Genomic DNA, 21,077 nt, shown 5'->3' on the forward strand with positions numbered 1-21,077 from the left:
AGCTCACGGCAACCTCCCTTCAGGAAGTTATAGAGAGCAATAATGTCTCCCCTGACCCTCCTCTTCTCCAGGCTCCTTCAGCCTCTCCTCATATGGCCTGTGCTGTAGACCCACGTCTGTATGTTGGTATGCTGTAGAGTAAATGGATTGTTTTATTTTGAGTAGCTTAATTTTACTTTTTTGAATAATTAACAAATACACCTTATTTTTATTTGTAAGAACACGTAAGACAAAACTAAAGTTATCCATCCTTATTTAGTCAGAACCCAGGAGCTCAAAAGAGTATTGTTTGTATTCTTGAAGCTTTTCCAGTATATACGGAACCAAAAGCAGAAGAAATTGATTCTGCTTCTTGATTCTCTTACACTGCATGCTCTTTTGTTTGTTTTTCCCCAAGTGGTTTCATTCTAAACAAGAGCCTAACAAATTTTACTACTGCTTTTTAATGAAATACAGTTTGAAACATGAAAACTTGAAAGAAGTTATAAAACTGCTGCTTATTAACAGAATTGATTCTTTATTTATCTAGGGTGTTACCTTCCCAGCTATGCATTCAATGTGGTCTTCCTGGGCTCCTCCCCTGGAACGCAGCAAGCTTCTCAGTATTTCATATGCAGGTGAGAAATTCCCACGCTAATAACAGGATTATGCCTTTTTACTGCACTAACAGGGAGGATTGACTTAAATCAAAGGGATTTATATTATCAGTTTTAATCAGGATTTAATCTGGACGGCATAGCATTGAGTTAAATCTTGCTTTGCATTCATTATCTTCGCTTTTTGTGACTTGAGAAAAGGTATTCATCTGCAATGATGTATAAACTTCAAGCTTCAGTATCATGCGGTGCAAAGAGTTACTGTGAAGCTGCTTAATAGAAGATACTGTGAACAAAGGAGATACAATAGTAGAAACAAAATAGGGCAGAATCACAGCATATGGCTTTTTTCTTTTTTTCTTAAGGTGTTTTGGGAGGAACTTGGGGAAGCTCTCGGTAATGCTTCAAGTTACTGGTTGGAGATTCAGAGATCAGTACCATGTTCTTTTAGGCATTCCATGTGTGGAGGATGTAATGTTTCATAGAAAGTTTACTTCTTCAAGATACTTGATGTTACATAGAACTTTTGATTTACAGCATATACCGATAACATAGGACAGATACAGTTTACGCTTTGCAAGGTCTAGAAGTTACAACACCCAGTTCAATCACAATATCAGTGTGATTCCCCTCATCTGTATATGCTCACAGTCACGTTGCTGGGCAGTTCCACTTGCTGGGAAGCAGTATGTGGGTTGAAGGCAGCTCAAACCTGATGCTCTTTTCAGAATTATTTTTTAGATTGTTCAGTTGCTATATTCTGAACTGTGTCATGTATTCACTCCCCCGGTGCTGGCCTAGCTATCTAAAAGGGACAGACATTCACGTGCTGCTAGGGAGAAACATCTACACTATCAATTGATCTACTCAACTGATGATGGGGCTGTTTGTTCAAAACAAAGGCTAACTCCCATAGCCTTTGTGATGAGATAATCAGCTTTTTTCTTTCTTAAACAGTGGCTCTAATCAGTCACACCCTGCATTATACCCTGAGCTTCCGGGATGAGTTGCTCTTGCCCCAACCCACTGAGCCTTCTTTTGTTTTCAAGTTTTACTGGTCTCACACACGTCTCAATCCACTCCATGTGGAACAAGTGAAAAATGCAGTTTTCTGAATGTACCATTCCAAATATATTTTTCTTCTCTAAGGGTGACAAATTTTAAATTCAGTTAATGGCTTGTTTAACTTTCTGCTGTTAGTAACTAATTCTGTGGCAGATTAATACTTGGACCTGGGCTTCATGAGGAAGACAGGGCGATACCATGTAAGCACCAGCTGCAGTTTCTAGTGAGTCTGGTAGCTCAGTTGTGCCAGCAGGAATGAAGCCTTAGTCCTTTTATCTTCCCATTTTTACACTTCCCTTCTAGCCACATGCCTCATTCCTTCCTGTATGCTATTTCAAGCCCTCATCAGACCCTCACATGAGCCGCTTTAACCCACCTAGTCCATCAGACAGTTTCTTCTCTTTTTGTGTTTTTTTCCCACACTAGTGAATTAAATCTGCTTTAAAAAAAAAGTTTGCATGTGAGAGCCAGCACACAAAAGTGGAGAGCAAGGAGATGGCTGGGATTGACACTTATTGCTTTTAGCTTTAGGAGCTTTTCAGTTGTTCCTTTGTGAAGCCGCATTCCAAAGTGGAAGTGAGAAGAGACCTTGGCCTTGAACAACTGTTAGTAAACAGGCATGGATGGACAAGGCATCTTGCATAATCTTAGCAAAGTGTTTCCTTTACCTCACATTTCCGTGCTTGGCAGTCATGTGGTCTGCAGCTTAGAAAGACACGATAGTACTGACTTTCCAAGGGAGCAAGTGACAGAGTTGTATGTAATTGTTATTTTGACGAGTATTTAACAAAGCACTATTGTATTTAACAAAGCACTTGGCTTTGTTGTTCTGTGTTTGAAGCTTTCTGCCTCGAACAAAAACTGTTCCAAAAAGATGGTATCTAGGGAGCCAACATATTAACATAATCTGATGTTTTCTGAATTGAAATTAGATTTGGAAAAGCAATTGTATAACTAATATAAAGAGATAAGCTTTTATGTTTGTCCCCAGTTGAGTGTTCTTAAGTATTTAAACGGTATGGGCACCACCTCCACCCTTTCAACAATATTTCTTCAATTATTATTCAAGAGCTGTTCTTTCCTGCTAATATCTGAACTGGAATCTACTAATCTTTCCATTCCTTGCCTGGTCTTACACACCCAAATTTAGGGACTATGCAATTAGAACCTACTGGTTATAGGGATACCTTTTAGCTCCTGTTTCTGGTGTTCCTGTTTCAGTGCCGCTAGTAGGAATTATAAGCAATGCAAATTAATTTCATAACTTCAGAATATTATTTCCTCCCCTTCCTTCCTTTTGAAGTCCATAATTGTACTGTGGTCAGCTTAGTCAACAGTGTCTGTTGATTGAGCTTTATTGTTTTGAATGTACTGCAGCCACCACTTGTTTGGAGGTGAACATGTCATAAATGTTTTTTTTTATTGCTCATTGATTGTTATTTTGGATGTTTGTGACTCCATTTCTTTGGACTTGACAAAGCAGTTTGTTGTGCCATTTTCCTTTAGGTGATGAAATGGCAGTCATATAGTGGTTGTGGCAAATCTTACCTGCATGTTTTCTTGCAGGAAAATAAAATAAAAGTGAGAAAAAACAAATTAAAGAGTCTAATGATGAACTAATGATTGTTTTTATACTTTGTTTTGCTTTCCTCTGCTAGGTGCACAGATGGGAACTGTTGTCTCTCTGCCACTGAGTGGTTTAATTTGCTACTATATGAACTGGGTTTACGTGTTTTACCTATTTGGTAAGGGTTTTTATTATTAAAGGTATAATCCATATTCTTTCTGAAAGTCACGGTGTGTTGTTTAAAACCTCCTGTATGAAACTTATTTAATTTTTTTAATAATATGTTTGGCATGTCGGGCTGTCATTTCTTTTCCTCCTGGGAAGTTAAAGATATTTAAAGCAAGTGAACTCCTTTGCATGGATATGTAAGCTTTGCTTCCAGCGAGCAAAGGTGTCTCTCCAAGTTGAACAAAAGCTGGTACAAGTCAAATGTTTTCAGCATTCCCTCCACACAGAAATAACAGGCTGGAATTTCTTACTTGAAGTGTGAAATTGAGTTAATAATGTTAATCCCAGGAGTGAATTTCTACTCTGCATGAAATAACATGTGAAAAGTTATTGCTGCTTTAAATAGAGACTATGTGTAAAATCTCTAGCAGTCACAGGAACTCTGAAAGAATGTCCAAAATGCAAAGCATAGCATGTTTACTGTGAGCTATGTTCTAGAAGGAGCTCAAACACAATAAATTTTCTGATAAGATGTCATAGATCAAACTGATGCTTTTTATTGGCCTGTTTACATTTCTAAGCTGTTTCATGTTCTGCATAGGGAAGAGAATCGGAATAAAACAGAAAGTTTACACTTAGTTCATCAAAACATGCTCTTGATTTTTGTGTAATTAAAAAAGAAGGAAACGGAACTAGACAAAATGCAAAAAGTTACACTGGTTGTTGAGTAAAAGTACAGTTCATTTGGCTTGATTATTGAAAAGTTAACTTTTTCAAATGATAGTTCTGGAAACATTGCATAAAATGGAAAATAAATGCTGGTACATCAGATAAGCCATGTATAGTGATACTCTGCACGTATGCATGCAAAGGGTTTTTTGAGATTAAATTCCTCTGTCTGAGCTATATTCTTTATGGCTGTTCTGTGTGATGGATGAAAATACAGTATGTATGTGTATGCATTTTCCTTGCTCTACAAGGCATTTCCTAGAGAGGAGGACAAAACAAAAAAGAACAAACATCCCTTTCCTGCGTAGTCATCCTTTGCTACTTACTCTATTGTTAAGCCACTTGGGGGAGCTACTGTTTGTAAGTAGAGAGAAGGTTTTTCCAAATACTTTAATATAATTTTAATTGATTTTTTTTTTTTTCTAAATTGTCTGAGAATATTTTTCACTCAATAGAATTGATTCTGGTTTTATTCATACTTCTTCATCCATCTTTTTCCAATAACAGGTACGCTTGGTGTGTTGTGGTTCTTCTTCTGGATGTGGCTGGTTAGCAATAAACCAGAAACTCACAAGCGTATTTCGCATGCTGAAAGGGAATATATTCTTTCTTCACTAAAAGACCAGGTATAGCAAATTATTTTAATCATGTTTACTTAAGCAATAACATAAACCGCAAGTATTGTTGTTAGCATAATGCTCTGATGTCTAGAAAAATGTTAATCTGAGATAAAGACAGGATATGTCAAGAAAAGAAAAATACGTGATTGTGTAAATGAGAAAAATTGTTAATCTAGCAAGGCTTTTGTCACAGCTATTATTGTGGTGTTATTTTAATGACAAGTAATACAACTTGAGCTTTTTTTAATACCAAAAATAGACCTGTATGATGTCTTTAAAATCTGTAAAACAACATTCTCAACATGAATCTTCTGTGTTAGAGATGAGAGAGATTACTATTTGTAGAGAAAACGTTTTGGAAATGCTATTATGAGACAATTTCTGTTAGTTTTTTCCTATGACTGGGAATACACATTTCTAAGCTGTGAAGTTGTCTGAGTTAAGATTCAGCCAAACTCATGAGGACTGACTTTAAATATTCAATCATTTATGGTAAAAACAAGAGGAAAGAAATCATGGTAAGGGAAGGCATATATTATATCCATATACTTTTTTAAAAATTCTCATTACAAAGTGTGAAAGTGATTGGTTTAAGTTGCTGTAGTTAATAGCAGTAACGTGCATGAGTATATCTTCAGCCTGGAGAAGAGGAGGCTCAGGGGAGACCTTATTGCTCTCTATAACTTCCTGAAGGGAGGTTGTAATGAGCTGGAGGTTGGCCTCTTCTCTCGTGTAATTGATGATAGAACTAGAGGGAATGGTTTTAAGCTGCGCCAGGGGAGATTCAGGCTGAACATTAGGAAGTATTACTTCTCGGAAAGGGTAGTCAGGCATTGGAATGCACTGCCCAGGGAGGTGGTGAAGTCACCAACCATGGGAGTGTTCAAGAAAAGTTTGGATGTTGTGTTGATGAATATGATTTAGCTGGGAAGTATTGGTAATGGTTGGACTAGATGATCTTCTAGGTCTTTTCCAACCTTGTTAATTCTGTGATTCAGTGAGAAAGTAACACAGTTGTTTCATCATTGCTGTTTAATGCATCTGTTTCTGTGAACTCACTTTGTGCCCTTCTGAATGAGTGATCACTATAGATTTGTGTAGGATAATGGCATCTGCATTAAAAGTTCATCTTGATGTTCTTATTTTTTTTTATTCTTGTTCCCTGCTTTCTAGCTTTCTACACAGAAATCTGTTCCCTGGAGGCCTATACTGACATCCCTTCCAGTCTGGGCTATTGTTGTAGCCCATTTCTCCTATAACTGGACTTTCTATACACTTCTCACACTCTTACCCACATACATGAAGGAGATCCTGCGGTTTAATGCTGAGGAGGTGAGATAAATAATTAAGATAATAGTTACTATAATTAACTAGTTATATAGTTGTAATAACTATACATTGTTATACAGATGTAATAACTAACCATACTTAATAGTTACTATATTAACTTGTTTAAGAAACTTTGAATGTAATTTTTTAATTTGGAAATGGTGAAATAATTCTCCATAATTAAGCAGCAATGTCTACAAGGCTATATCTGCATTGAAATTTCCATTGGATTTCAAACATTATTTAATGTTTTGCTTGGCAGTAGCATTTTGACTCATTTTTCTGTCTGAAGATGCATTTAAAACTATATTTCAAAAAAGAATATTTCTATTACAAAATAGTAACTGTAAGAAAAAATATTTCTGCTACTTGGTTTGCATGATTGCCTTAAAACTTACAGCTTGTTTTATAGCTTCAGAAATGTTATCTACTTTTTTGCTCACTCATGGAAAGTGCTATTTTTCTTTTAATTGGAAATAAAGAGTATCATTGGATAAGTGAAACTGTAAAAGTTTTAAAAAAAGATGGGGAAAATAACACTTCAGTCTCATCGAATCCCCTTCCAAATAATTATTTTCTTTCTTTGTTGAGCAGCAGAAGTTAAAGACCTTACTTTAACAAGGTAAAGGGGATGAAACAAAATTATAATGACCAGAATAATGGTTTTTCAATGAAATTGAAGCTTAGCATAGCCTTTCCTGGTTTAATGTGAGACTAGTTTAGGGCAAAGTGCACACTGTGCAAGAAAGAGGTACTTCCAACAATTGTGAGAGGAGAATATGTGGTATCTATAAGAGAAGATTGTAGTCAAGCCTGCTACAAAATGGCTGGAAAAAATAGCTGTTTAGGTTCCTTATTAAGCCTCCTGAGGGAATATCTGAATAAGCATCTATTAAAGGCGTGTATTACCACAGCACTCAGTGCATGTAATGTGTCAGACTTCACTACATTAAATGCCAACAGGTTGTGTTGTGAAATGATTTCCTATGTCTAAGGGTTATGTTTCTCCTTCTTGGAGTGACTTCATTTTACTGTCTGTTGTGACACTTTAAAAAAGCAAACAAACAAACAAAAAAAACCAAAAACCCTATTTTGCAAGATAGCACTGGCCTAGCTTTTCTGCAACACGTTTTGTTGCAAGTTGCATTGTTTAAAACACTTTACAGCAGCAACTGCATAATCTACCAGTTTTCATCCTATAATAAATGGATCCATTAAAATCAATGCTCCATCTTTGCACAGTGCTTCAATTAAATTGCTTTGTTATTGTTGTTACTGAGACTTATATTTGTCAGAATTTTAGTTGCTACTTTTGAAAGCTTAGCATTGAAATCCAGCAAGCCGTGTATTTGAATGCTGACCGTGAACATGATTGACCATGAACATATTCACGGTCTTGTGTCAATTCAAAAGTCCTAGGAAAGCTCTTACCTCTTCTTTGCCAAATATACTTTGTAGAATAATGAATAAAAGTTAAAGTATTTCTATCCAGTATCCGTCCAGGTACCTGATTTTAACCATAGCTTAGTTAAAGTTCTACTATGCTGCTCAGTAGAACTCTTTATTTCCTTCTTCAGAAGAAAAACATGCAGTTTCAGGCAGAAGTCACTACTAAACAACTCTTATTTAAAGAAAGGGAAGTCAGCAGGTGACTGCAGTGTAAGTAATGGCAGATCCTGAATAATAGGACCATAGGATGTTCAAACTGAATTTAATGAAAGTCCTAATTCTTTATCTGGTCTCCAATTATAGCCAGTATCAGATGTGTCAGCATATAGTTGTGGGATAACATACTGTTAAAAGTACTGAATCTGTGATCACATACTCCTTAACTAATAGTTATTGCTTGCACTTAGTTTAAGTAGCTTGTGCCATAGCTGATCTGAAGCTGCTGTTTCAAAATAATTTGCATGATCAAGTTCATGACCACACGATATTTTGCGTAGTTTCCTTTTTCCTGATCCCAGTTGCTGATTTATACCTTTGAGTTTTTCAGCTAGCTGCATTGGTAGTTACAGGTTACGTTACACAACCAAGAGTTTACACATCAGTAACTAAAATGCTTTGCCTTTTCTATCCGTAGGTTTCTCTCTTATGGTAAAACCAGCTGTAGCTGCACAGATGGATGGTTTTGACGCTCCCGACTCAGACTTCCTTAATGCTCCAAGTCAAATGATTTTTCAGCACACTGAATTGTCATTTTAGTATTTTAACCGTGTTTTCTTTTTATCTCAACAGAATGGCTTTTTATCTGCACTACCTTATTTTGGCTGCTGGCTTTGTATAATTCTGTCTGGGCAAATTGCTGATCATTTACGAGAAACACAGAGCTTCTCCACTGTTTATGTTCGCAAGTGTTTTACCCTAATAGGTAAGTGCAAGGATTGTCTATAGTTAGGAACACACCATGGGACCAGTCTGAGAAAAGTTAAAGCTTTGAAAGAGAAGTGTGGCAGTTTGTTCTGAGATAAGATTATATGCGTCTTGAAAAGGAGCTGCTCTTCAATTAAATTAAATAGGGAGTAGAAGAGGTTAGCTGCAGTGTGTCTAGGCATCTACTTGCTTGGTTAGTAATCTGGCATCACCTTGTTTTCTAGTACATAGTATTCCTTTGAATTCCCATGTCTTAAGCTTCACTCACACTTTTCTGACTGCCTTTGATTTATATAATTTGTCTTGTAAAGTTTAGTGCTGTTTTAACTGATGGACGTGATTTACCCTCAACTCTGCCCAGCCCTCAGGCCAAAGGTGCTTTTTTTTTTCTTCTGACTTTTCCACTGACTATAGAAATACTCAAAATACATATTCAAAAATTAAAGCAAGTAAACCAAATCCCAACTGATACTCTTTCTGACAAAGGGTTCAAAAAGGGAATCGAGTATAGAGGAGGGTATTAGTGAAAGTCACAATGAGAAATCCAGAAATACTAATAGATTTTATGCTTTTAGATAAATATACGCTTTTAGATCTACTAATAGATTTTATACTATAGATTTTATGCAACTCTGTTGGTGGTGAACATGACTTAAAAACAGAACCATGACTGTACCACTGTAGAAACAGCAATGTGTGGTTTGGATACAGAAAATACAGTGCTGCTGGACTGATGGCTCTGAGCAGTGTGTTCTTTTTATTCTACGTGAAATCCATCCTGCTCTTCCCTCTCCCCCCCAGAAAACTGGAATGTGTTTCTTTTCCTACCAAGGAGTTTTGAACTCCTCAATAGTAGTGTAGCATTTATGTGCACTTAATATTAGTCATTAAGAAGGCAACAGAGAATTCATCTTGGTGAATTTTCTAAAAATATAATGAAGTGTAACCTAAGTACTGCAGTATATTAATCTCTGTAGCATTATGGTAAAAGGTAATAACAGCTGTAGCAAATGTGAATAGACAGAAGTTGATGTAAACTGTCCCTCGATCTGAAGTAGTAATTAGTTTCCAAATAAGAACAACTTTTTAATGTTATGAGAATCCACATTCACATGTATTGTCCCTAGTTGCCATGTCTTCTCATGTTAAATGTAATCTTAGCAAGATGACAGTCTACATCAAACATGGTCATCTTTGCTACTAGATCATAAATGTTGTGTTTCACTTAACATTTAAGAAATTATGACTTGTAGACATTGGTGGAATATTTAGTGCCTTCTCTGATTCTTCAGAAGAAAGATTATTGACAAAATTAAAGGAGTTAGTCTAGAATAAATAACAAAAACTGAGGTGACTATGAGATCGAGGTGTGTAATCTAGTGGGCAAGACAATGATGAAATGCTACAATACTTGGGAACATAGCCTGCAGCCTCTGAAGTTTTACAGTTGTCTTGTGAGAGTGAACAGAAAAAGAAGTAGATATATATCGGAGAAAGAAATAACCAGAGATAACCAGAAGTTTCATTTAGGCCAAAACACATCCTTATTACTAACATATCCTCTAACTGAGAGATGATGTCATTCATCACGAGTGTGTGTTGCTCAGCTCAGTATTTTGTTTATTTAAGACTTAGGTAACTGAATGCCAGATTTACAGTTGCTACCAGGATGAAAAGACAAAGTAGAATCCAAGACCAAAGTGGTCTTGACTGATGGGAAGGAGAGGTGATTTGAAGTCAGAAGGATTAAGCTTGTACTAAAAATGAGTACAAGGATGTGTTTAGAGAGAGACATTGTAGCTGATAAAAAGAGAAGGAAAGGGGGGAAGATCAGGCACAGGATCCATGTAAGTTGCAGTCTGTGATATACATCCATCATTGCACTTAATTTTCTGCTTCTTCAATTCTGCTGATTGAGTGCCTTGCTTTAAAGCAGCTCTTCTGATAAACTCTCAAGTATTTTTGTTTTCATAGGCCTGTCTAGTTCTGGTGATCTGGTTTTACAGCAGGGTCTCACACCTATGTCTGTACAACCAAGGGGAAAACATGCTGTTCTGCAAGGAAAAAGTGGGCTCTTAAGGGTTTTGTTGATGAAGCCAAAATTTTTTGGCATGTATTTGGAGCTGGTTTTGGAGTTTGTGATGAAGTAATGTAACTAGTTAGCTGTGGTATGGAGAAATGGGGTGCCAAAGTTAACTGCAGAATGGATGATGGCTACTATACCATCTAAATTGTTTCTAGTGCCTGAAATTGGGAACTGGGCTTGTTTAGCTTGGAGAAGAGAAGGCTCCCAGGAGACCTCAATGTGGCCTTCCAGTACTCGAAGCAGGAGGGGGAGCAGCTATTTTAAGGGTGAATAGTGATAGGACAAGGGGGGGATGGTTTTAAACTGTGAGAGGTTTAGGTTAGAGATTAGGAGGAAGTTTTTCACACAGAGGGTGGTGACACACTGGAACAGGTTGCCTAAGGAGGCTGTGGATACCCCATCCCTGGAGGCATTCAAGGCCAGGTTGGATGTGGCTCTGGGCAGCCTGGTCTGGTGGCTGGCGACTGCACATAGCAGAGGGTTGAAACTAGGTGATCTTTGTGGTTCTTTTCAAGCCAGGCCATTCTATGATTTTAAGTCTCAAAAGCTAGCCAGGTTCTCTAAGGTGTACAGCAGGCTCTGGTGTAGACATACCAGATGTTCAGATATTAAACACGACACTCATTCTAGACGCTATCTGTGGGAGAGCTATGCATGTATGTATTTACATGAAATCTTCCAGCTCTACTTTATTATGATTTACAGAAGTCGCTGTTGGCTCCTGAAACAGAGACTTAAATGGAAGCAGCTTTTTTGTAGCGCATTGTTCACCTGTCAGTCTCAGCGCGTAGTCTAGCGTTTATATAATGATAAATAAAATGAACTTGTGAAGCTACTTTCACTATCCATTGATTTTTGGTTTTCCAGATGAAGTTTGTTCTTTCAAGCCAGAGTAGAATTTTTCTGGTTTGTGCAATATTTCCTGAGACCGCCAGAGGTTTGCAACCTATCTGCTCTTCATTGCTGGTCGCTGTAATGCACATAGTGCAGTGCTGGATTCTGTGCACTAGGTGGTGTTAGAGATTGTGTACACACAGCTCAGAACATGTTAATTTTCTGGCATAAAGTCCCTTGATTGTAAAATTTCTGTTTTAAAGGAATGATTGGACCTGCAATGTTCTTAGTGGCGGCTGGGTTCATAGGATGCAACTATGAGCTGGCTGTTGCTTTTGTGACCATATCAACAACACTAGGAGGATTTTGTACGTCTGGTTACAGCATCAACCATCTGGACATAGCACCTTCGTAAGTATTGATGAAGCTTTTGTTACTGATTGGATACATTTATAATCATTTCTTATGTGTTCCTGGGGTGCCTAGTAGCTTGTATTTGAAGGGGGGGAAAAGGAAAATGTAAATGTTGGCAGAAGATATGGTATGAAAACCTTAAAATAACTTAGTTTTTGATCCTGGAATAATAAATAATTGCTGGAATTATATTTACTCAGATTTGGCACTATTTGATTAATGATATTAGTTGAATTGCACTGTTTTAAACACGCTTTCTTATTAAGTGGTTCACCCCTCAAAACTTTTCTGTCAGAAGTACCAAACTTTAATATGAGTAAACCATTTTAAGTCCCGTAATTCAGGCAAAACATTTTTGAAAATCATATTTCAATATACTGGTGTTAAAAGTCTTTTTGGGGTAGGTGACCTGTTACCACTAGATGATGAATCCTGTATGTGCCATTACTCCTAAGTGATGAAAAATTGGACTTCAGTTTGGATCTTCTCTTCCATTACAAATTCAGAACCTGACTGATCCATCAGCTTCCTGAAAAGCACAAATGCGTGTGTATTCTTTTGAACTTCTAAGTGGTGGAAGTCCAGTACTTTGCTCTGTGTTTAGTTTACCTGTTTGCAATAGTACGTGGGTCTGAGCAGGATCAAATGACTTCATGACCAGTGAAGAGTGTGAGATGAAATGTGTGAGATGAAAATAGTTTATCTCTGAGCAGAGGGGGGAAAAAACTGTAGAGATTTTAACTAGGAAAAATCCTTAAGAACTGGACCACTTACAGGAGACCTCAGTTCCAAGGAGAAAATGGCATCTAGGCATTGGCAATTAAAAAGATGGTCCTCAAGGGCTGACTGAAGAGAAATATATGAAATAATGGGAGTCAAATTAATCTTGGCAGATTAGATGAGGTAGGAAGCAAGAAGGAAGACACCGGTACCCAGCTGTGTTTGCAATACATTGAATACAAAAGTATGAAGAATAGCATCTGTGATGCTTTGTTTCATATCAAATAGAATTATGAATACAGAAGATCTAGTTAGAGCACCATACCTGGCATATTATCGAGCCCTGATGTAACATCTGCTGTGAGTTTAACTTTGCTAAAAATGTAGAACACTGGCTAGGATTATGTCTGTGTTTAAAGCCACAAAATATAAGCATTAATGGCAAAAAATACTTTTGTGAGTTATTTAATGGCAGAACTTGGATGTCTGTGCTGTTTTGATTTGTCTGTGCATTGCAAATCTCTTTGTTTATGGGGGAATACTGGCTTCTGTTCCTCTGTTCCCTCTGCCTTTTGTAGCATGTAATGTCTGAGGCTGAGCATTACAGAAGAAAAGAAGGGTCACATTTAAGGTAGCTGAACGTTACCAGGGATTCATTCCTTTCGTTGCTCTGTCACAAAGTTTACACATAGTGAGTCGGTTGGTCAAACTCTTGTGTGACAGTCTATTTAAACCCTATAACTTCAGGAAGCTGCTCTTTTAAGTGTTCTTTAGTTATAATGATGGATGAGCTCTTGAAGGTGTTTCAGGCTACCATAATATGTAAAGGGAATCTACAGAAGCTGGAGTCTGAACTTAAAAAATATCTATTGAAAAGCTAATGCTGGACCCAGTGATGCTAACTGAGGCCTAGCTGATTTATCACTTCTTTCCTGAGAATGTCTCTTCAAGCTCTGAAGTCGAGTTTGCAAAAATGAAAATACTAAGCCTTGACAAAACTCAGTAAGAGCTGTGCTTTGAATGTTAGAACAGTGTGGCTAAATATTCTTCAGATGAAATCCTGAGGACCTCAAATCAGTCATTTAGTAGGTGCATATGTTGTTGGACTATGTTTTCGTTCTCGGTTTATTGGATGTGTATCACATTGCAACCTCTATCTCTCAAGAGTGTTGTGAAAATAAGCTGATTTTGTGAAAAGTGCTACTCAAAAGACCTTGGGTTGGTTAAAATACTGCTTGCAACAATTAATTAAGATGCAGAAATAAAGAGAGGAAAGCTTTACTGGGCAAGAATATGGCATGATTCTGTATTTAGCACATGTATGCTTTCATTTGGGGCAAATAAGCCCAAATGAAGACAGAAAGGGCATGTCCTTGTAATAAAAGTAATAGGAAAAAAGTCTTCAATGCAGAAATACCAGAAAGTCTGAAATAATAATAATTTTAAAAAGCTTTCTTTTCCCCTCCTTGACTTTTTGCAAATGTCTGAGCTTTCTTGGATGAAATGGCCATGGCAGGGATTTTCAACTGAGGTGTAAAAAGTGACATAGCTGTGGAAATCTCAAAACAGGTTGTGCATGAAAGTGTCAAAGAAACCTCTGTTAAGAGTTTACCCAGAACTCGATACTTTTTTCCTGTAAAACATATTAGAATAACTAGAAGTGATTCAAACCAATTTGAAAATGCACTTAGATTCCTGTTTGTGTTTTTGTTTAAGGTAAGCTGACTAGAAATAGCAAAGGTTCCTTTCTTAGTTATGATATATAACTTAATATAATGATCATATATCATATAATATCGTATAATATAATGATTATATTCTCGGGAAAAAATAATGAATGAAAACACTGATGCTGGAGAAAGAAAAATATTTGCTCTGTGGTTTTTTTTTTTTTCACACACATTTATGAGGCTATCTGAATTGTTGAGCAGAGCAGTGGGGTTGTTCTACTGGGATTTCCTATTCTAACTCTCTGAATGTCTAGACTACTCTGCAAGTCAACTTGAATTTGCTTAGACCACTATGCCATAAGATTTCAACCAAGAGCTTCCTATTACTCTTGCTCTACAGATGTGCCACTTTTTCTTTCCTGTTTCATATTGGAGTCTTCACAGTGCTGAGGGAGTGGCATAGCTGTTATCTGTGTTAAACACAAAGTGCTATCAAAATGCAACCTATGTCAGAAACAGCAGGCAAAAGCAGAGACATTTAGCCAGCAGTTAATTGTCAAACATCTGTGAAGACCAGAGAAACTATTAAACTGTGGTTAGTTGTGAAAATTTCTATTAGCAGTGCTATGGTGCTTAAAGGTGATGAAGATAACATGTGTTTGGCTCAATTTAAAGGCTTTAAAAGGGCGCTTTTCACATTTTCATATTCAGGTTTGTGAAAGCGTATTGAGCAGTTTCAGAGAGAAACATGTAATGTGCTCATTTATTTAATAAAATAATAATTTAATTATAGGAGTGGAGCTCAGTTTAAAATACATTGCAGTATGTATCAGTTTGGAGCATGGCAGGCTTTCAAGGCAAGTCAACAAATAGGCTTGATAATTGACTCTTGTCAGGAAAAACACCTGTTTGTGTAATGTTATTGGGCTGGATACGCACCACAACCTGTTATAACTGTGTGTGGTTCAATTTCCCTATTTTAGAAAACAAAGTGTCAAGCTACATCTCTCTTTAGAGTTGCAATTTTGTGTTTCTATTGTGTTGTCATTGTTAGAACAATGAGGACACCATCAGTTCTGAACAACTGAAAGCAGTAATTGAGAGAGATCTCCATTTTTGTAGAATCATAGAATGTCTTGGGTTGGAAGAGACCTCAAGGATCATGAAGCTCCAATCCCCCTGCCACATGCAGGGCTGCCAACCTCCACATGTAATACTAGACCAGGCTGCCCAGGGCCCCATCCAACCTGGCCTTGAACACCTCCAGGGACGGGGCATCCACAACCTCTTTGGGCAGCCTGTCCCAGCACCTCACCACTTTCATAGTAAAGACATCAATGTAAATCTTCCCTCCCTCTACTTAATTTCCCCTTGTCCTGCTGTTATCTACTCTCTCAAAGAGTTGACTCCCCTCCTGTTTATAGGCTCCCTTTATGTACTGGAGGGCTGCAGCCCTCTCAGCCTTCTCTTCTCCATGCTGAACAAGCCCAACTTCCTCATCTTTTCTATGAAGGGGAGGTGCTGCAGCCCTCTGATCATATTTGTGGTCCACCTCTGGTTACTCTCCAACAGTTCTCTGTCTTTCTTGTACTGGGGGCTCCATACCTGGGCACAGTACTCCAGATGGGGCCTCACAAGGGCAGAATAGAGAGGGGCAATCACTTCCCTGTCCCTTCTGGCCATCCTTCTCCTGATGGATACCAGCATACCATTCACTTTCTGAGCTGCAAGAGCACACTGCCAGCTCATGTTCAGTTTTTCATCCACCAGGACCCAAAGGTCCTTCTCTGCAGGGCTACTTCTCAAGGATTGCTCCTCTCAGTCTGTATATATGTCTGGGATTCATTTGGCCCAAGTGCGGAATTTTGCACTTTGCTGTGTTGAACCTCATTAGATTCACCTGGGCCCACCTTTTCTGTCTGCTGAGGTTTTCCTGCAGTAATGTACAACTGATAATATTTTTTTACGTAATTGTTCAAATAACAAACCTACCTTCCAGATCTGAATCACAGGAATCTGTTCTCTGGTGGCTGGAAGGTTGAGCTCAGATGTAAAATATCAAGCTCTTTTTTTCTCTTAAGTCTGTGACAAGTCTGTGCTTGTACGGCTGTTTCAAACATGACTTTTTGGTATTGCAACATTCCTGTTTAATGTTTAATTGCACAAAGATGAGGTGCTGAGACTTAGATATTAAGCAAGTTACCGCTTTTTTTCCCAGCAAGTTTTTATGGCCGCTGGTGCATGTACGTGCACGTGTGTGCTAAAGCAGACTGTTCCTGGAGCAGGAAGCCTCAGAATGGGGCTGCGAGAATGGCAACAAGTAGAACAGGTTGAGTCAGCTGTGTTTCCCATTGGCTGTGATCCACAAAAAGCTGAAGGGAAGAACTGGTGCAGAGCTCTGTGAACTCTTGCCTTCTGAATACCACTCTGTAGTGTAGTGGGGATATCCATCCAGATTAGGGATAATTGCCTTTTTGGCAGTGTTACCTGAAGCATCTCTTACTGTTGCCAGATAGAGTTCTGTCATATTCTTTGTTGTTTTTCCACTTCAAGGCATGCAATGTTTCTTTTTTTAACTTTTATGGTGGATCCATTCCAGGCAGTTTGTTTGTGGCTTAGCAAGGGGGATGTGGTTTTTGGGTTATGGATTCTAAACAAAGTGTGAGTAATTCAAGTAAATTCCCTAAGTGGCTCCTGGAAAATGGAGACGTATGTCACAAATTGTCAGAGACATTAGTAGAACAGAAACTACCTATTCCCACTTGTGTTTTAACTTGCAGGTGTGATCAGGGTGCAACCTGTGTGATCCAATTAGACAAAATTATTTCTGTAACCGATCAGCAAGATAAGTTCATAAGTAATGTTGTTAATTTCCTTTACAGGTATGCTGGAATTCTTCTTGGGATCACAAATTCTTTTGCTACTATCCCAGGAATGGTGGGACCAGTTATTGCTAAAGTCCTCACTCATAATGTAAGTCAATTTACTGGTTGGGTTCTGTTTTTTTTCTGTATTGCTGTATTTTTATCTCCACTGAATGGCAATCCTCTCAAGTCTGCAGTCATTAAGTTATATTTGGCATATACACACAAGTTGTTTGTTCCTGTGAATGCCTTAGCTCCTAACCTTGATGAGAAAAATAAAAGTACAAAGATCTGTGTGAGGTTTTAAAGTTGTAGTGATTTAGTTCTTGTATTCTCTAGGAACAATATGGACATTTTTGTGATGTGTTCAAATCCTGCAAAAAACCAACCAGACAAGACAGTTGTAGTATTATTGCAGCAAAATAAGACAAGCTCTTGCTTGTTTTCCAAGATTGTTCTCTCACATGAGGTTGGGAGTTGTAAAGTCAGCTTTTGTCAGATGAGCCATAAACTAGATTCAAATGTGTAGTTTTCATAATGCACCCCTTTGTGCGTACACTCTGTGATGAGGATGCTTTATGCTGTGCTATCTTGCTTCTAAATTAAACAGAGTTCAATCTGACCTCCAAGATTGCTTAGTCAGACAAAGGGTGATTCAAAGTAGAAAGCAGGAGCGAAAAGTTATTTGATTACTTTTCTAAATAAACTATATGATTTTTCTTTAAAATATTTTAAGACAAAATGGAGAGTAAGTTAATTGATATCAATAAACTTTTGGAGCTGGTAGCCAGTCATTTCCTTAAAAATAATATGAAAGTACTAGCTAACGTGTGAGTCCAAGCAAAGTAGCTTCTTCCAAATTCATAACAAGTGGTGGCATTGTTTGTGTTGGGGTTTTTTTGTTTGCTTTTCCTCTCATCCTAATGCACTGCACTGATGTTATTCTGGGTTTTTTTGTGGTAAGGTCATTTATGGTTTTGGTGGAATATATATCTGTTAAATAAAATACAATTTAAAGCAAACTCCCTAAGACATCTGTATATGTAGCTTCTTTGTTGCTACAAAAACAGCTCTTCGCTGTCTGGTTTGGGTAAAAGACGTTGTACTCATTAGGAAGAAGTTACTGCTTTGCTTACTTCAGCTCTAGGGTCATCTGACCAGAAAGCAAGGACATGTTTCTTGTTACAGTGATGTTCTCGGGGTTTGCAGAGGCTTCATGCAACTGTGAATTTAGATATGAAGGCTGTGATCTCAGATGATCATCTGATCCAGAAAGACAGCCCTATCAGAAGTACATTGACTATGTAAGGTGTATTGTTAAACTGAAGTTGACTGAAATGATAATTTGTTTATAATATTTGTGGTGCTCAGAGATATGATTTAGCAGAGGGTTGTTAGATTTAGGGTACTATGGTTAGGCTGCGGTTGGACTTGATGATCTTTGAGGTCTTTTCCAACCTGGGTAAGTTTATGATTCTATGATAATGTCACATTGCTGTGAAGTCACATTGCATAGCATTTATGCTTAAGTAGGCAAGGCATGTAGCATCTCTTTTAAAAGTTCATTTTTTCTTGAGTGTGGAGCTGCAAATTAACTGCATCTTTTTCTTCTTTTTGTTTAACTCTTCTTTTTGACAGAATACTGTGGGAGAATGGCAGACAGTTTTCTATATTGCTGCTTCCATTAATGTATTTGGAGCGATTTTCTTTGCATTATTTGCAAGTGGAGAAGTTCAGGACTGGGCAGTCAGCAGTTATCACTTCCATAGAAACTGAAGGAGACATTGAAATACCAAAGCTGTGCTGAATCCCAATATGCTAAAACTACATGACCAGAAAAGTGCCTTCCCTACTGATGCCTAGGAATCTTCAGAGCCTTTAAGTTAAACTATTTTATCTGTGTATCTTTTGTACTGAAAATCATTTGACAATGTGTGTGTGTGCTATTTCCAGACGAGAGACTACTTAGATTAAATTGAATAGTTTCATGCTAGAACTTGATATCAAATGTATGATCAGAGACAGTGTTTCAAATCAGTGTGCTAAGACCTATTTCCTTCCCGTTTTTAATTAATGTTTTCTGAATTAATGTTTAGGCAGATATTTGCTGATACCGAAATAAGAGGAAAAACCCAAGGTGATTATGTAGCACCATGAAGGGGAGTGACATGCAAATAATTATACACAAAAAGCAACGTCTTGATTTCCATGATGGTATTGATAGGTTCTGGCTTTTTAAAAAAACACTGAAAGATTTTTAGTCTTCTACAATCTTTGTAAGCTTTTATTTTGTTAGTGTTCTAATTGATGTCTAAGAAATGCACACTTGATTTTTACTCTATTTTACGCACAAGTTTTCAAATAATGGAAACGTTCCCTGTTTCAGGACTACAGCTTCACAACTAATACAGAGCAGTGAGGAAGTGAAATATATGATTGTGACTGACAGATTAAGCCATGTGTTACTGTTCTCTGTGGTGCAGTTGTTTTTAAATAGGCCTTATTTTTATTCAAAAACGTGCAAAGAAGAAGCAGCTCAACTCTATACACTGCCTGGATTTAAACCACAAGAGTGAGCTAGAAATAGAAGATCTACACGTTTACATGAAAATAACTTTCACTTTGGCAGTTCACCTTTTTTGTCAGTTAAAATCAATGCAGTGGAATTATTTCTTCTTTCGCATACCTATACACATATATTTATATGTATGTATGTATTTGTCAGCTTTTCAGTGTAAATGCTGTAAAATAAGGCTATGGTAGGTAAAAAAAAATAAGGAAAAATCAGTTCACTTCTGCAATAGCTTTGTTAGTCAGGTAAAAGGAGAATAGTAAGAACTAGTGCAATATCCTGATGCTATGAGTCTCCCGTCAGCATAGAATTTGACACTCAAGAGTATTCTTTGCACAACATACAGTTAAGTGCTACACTGGGATTAAATGAAGTTTGTTCAAGCAGTGGCCTAGATAAGAACAAATGGCTGAATAATCGTGTAGTCACAAAGCAAAGGAAAATTCCTGTGCCAAAGATTCCTGGATTGGAGCAATTAGGTAAAAAAGAGAAAAAAATCACTGGGCTCTGGGCTTTTCATTTACCACCAGTGCGAAAGAAAAGCCCAGTACTAAAACTGCTCCGGTGGAGCCTACCTTCCTTCATTTCTAGGAAATGGCATCTGCCTCTTCTTTTTAGCTTTAAGAGCCATTTTGTTTTGACCTTCCTTGAAGCGTTGTATTCTCTGATGGTAAAACTATGTTTAAATCTGTTTGTCTGCGGCATTTCCACAATAAACAATGTGAACTTCAGATGAAATCAGCAGTTGTTCAGCGGGAGTGTGTTAAAGCTATGTTGTATCTTTAGCATTTCCACAGTAAGTGGAACAAATATTTCCGTGTGCATCCATTGAAAATAACCATCTCCCTGAAGTTTGAACACCATCCTCAAAGTACTCTGAACAAGATTGGTAACTGGATCAAGAGATGGTTAATATTTTCCTGGGAAATGACCTGCTTCAGGATTTTCTTGTCTAGCTTTACAAGTGAGTACTACCTTCTTCCTTATACTATATTAAAAATATTAACTTCGCTTTGTGACCTGCAGAAGTTTATGCTTTTTAATCATTTAATTTCCTTCTTAAAGTCAAGGCTACTGAAAAAGTTAAATGAGGTATGGGTTAACTTATGATGTCAAAATATTTTCAGTTAATCCTTTCAATTTGGCTTTCTGAGCACACACCGCTGGCTTGTGTTGGGCTTTTCATCCATTAGTATCCCCAGGTTCTTGTGCACGGAGCTGCTGCTGGTGTTTCTATCACGTCATGATCCCGTTGGTGCAGTCCCCTCATTCAGTTTCATCTCTGATCAGAAACATTTCCCACGTTCTGTATTTTCAGAAGTGCCAATGATTTTTGTGTGCCTCTGTTCTCATTGACAAAAGATCTTGACTAAAAGTGGGCATTTTCTTGTGGTGACTGATTTATTTCTTTCTTTGTTTTTTCCCTAAAAACAACTTTAATGATTATTTTTTGCTGCATTTCCTTGACAG

At 37.5% G+C, this 21,077-nt stretch overlaps 1 protein-coding gene across 18 annotated transcripts in view; it reads left to right on the top strand.

Moving 5' to 3' along the window:
• SLC17A5 (solute carrier family 17 member 5) overlaps positions 1 to 21,077 on the top strand; it is a 43,543-nt gene that overhangs the window by 6,085 nt on the left and 16,381 nt on the right. For all 18 annotated transcript variants that reach the window (XM_015859063.3, XM_085543754.1, XM_085543752.1 and 15 more), the window contains exons 4-11: positions 530 to 617; positions 3,320 to 3,406; positions 4,633 to 4,751; positions 5,919 to 6,077; positions 8,313 to 8,445; positions 11,631 to 11,778; positions 17,054 to 17,144; positions 18,674 to 20,571. In XM_015859063.3, coding sequence (XP_015714549.2) covers positions 530 to 617; positions 3,320 to 3,406; positions 4,633 to 4,751; positions 5,919 to 6,077; positions 8,313 to 8,445; positions 11,631 to 11,778; positions 17,054 to 17,144; positions 18,674 to 18,811 — 963 coding nt within the window. In that variant the 3' untranslated portion in view covers positions 18,812 to 20,571. The remainder of the gene's footprint in view (positions 1 to 529; positions 618 to 3,319; positions 3,407 to 4,632; positions 4,752 to 5,918; positions 6,078 to 8,312; positions 8,446 to 11,630; positions 11,779 to 17,053; positions 17,145 to 18,673; positions 20,572 to 21,077) is intronic.

Source organism: Coturnix japonica, chromosome 3, assembly GCF_054131305.1.
Source record: "Coturnix japonica strain WE chromosome 3, WE-NBRP24, whole genome shotgun sequence".
In the NCBI taxonomy this organism is placed as follows: Eukaryota; Metazoa; Chordata; class Aves; order Galliformes; family Phasianidae; genus Coturnix; species Coturnix japonica.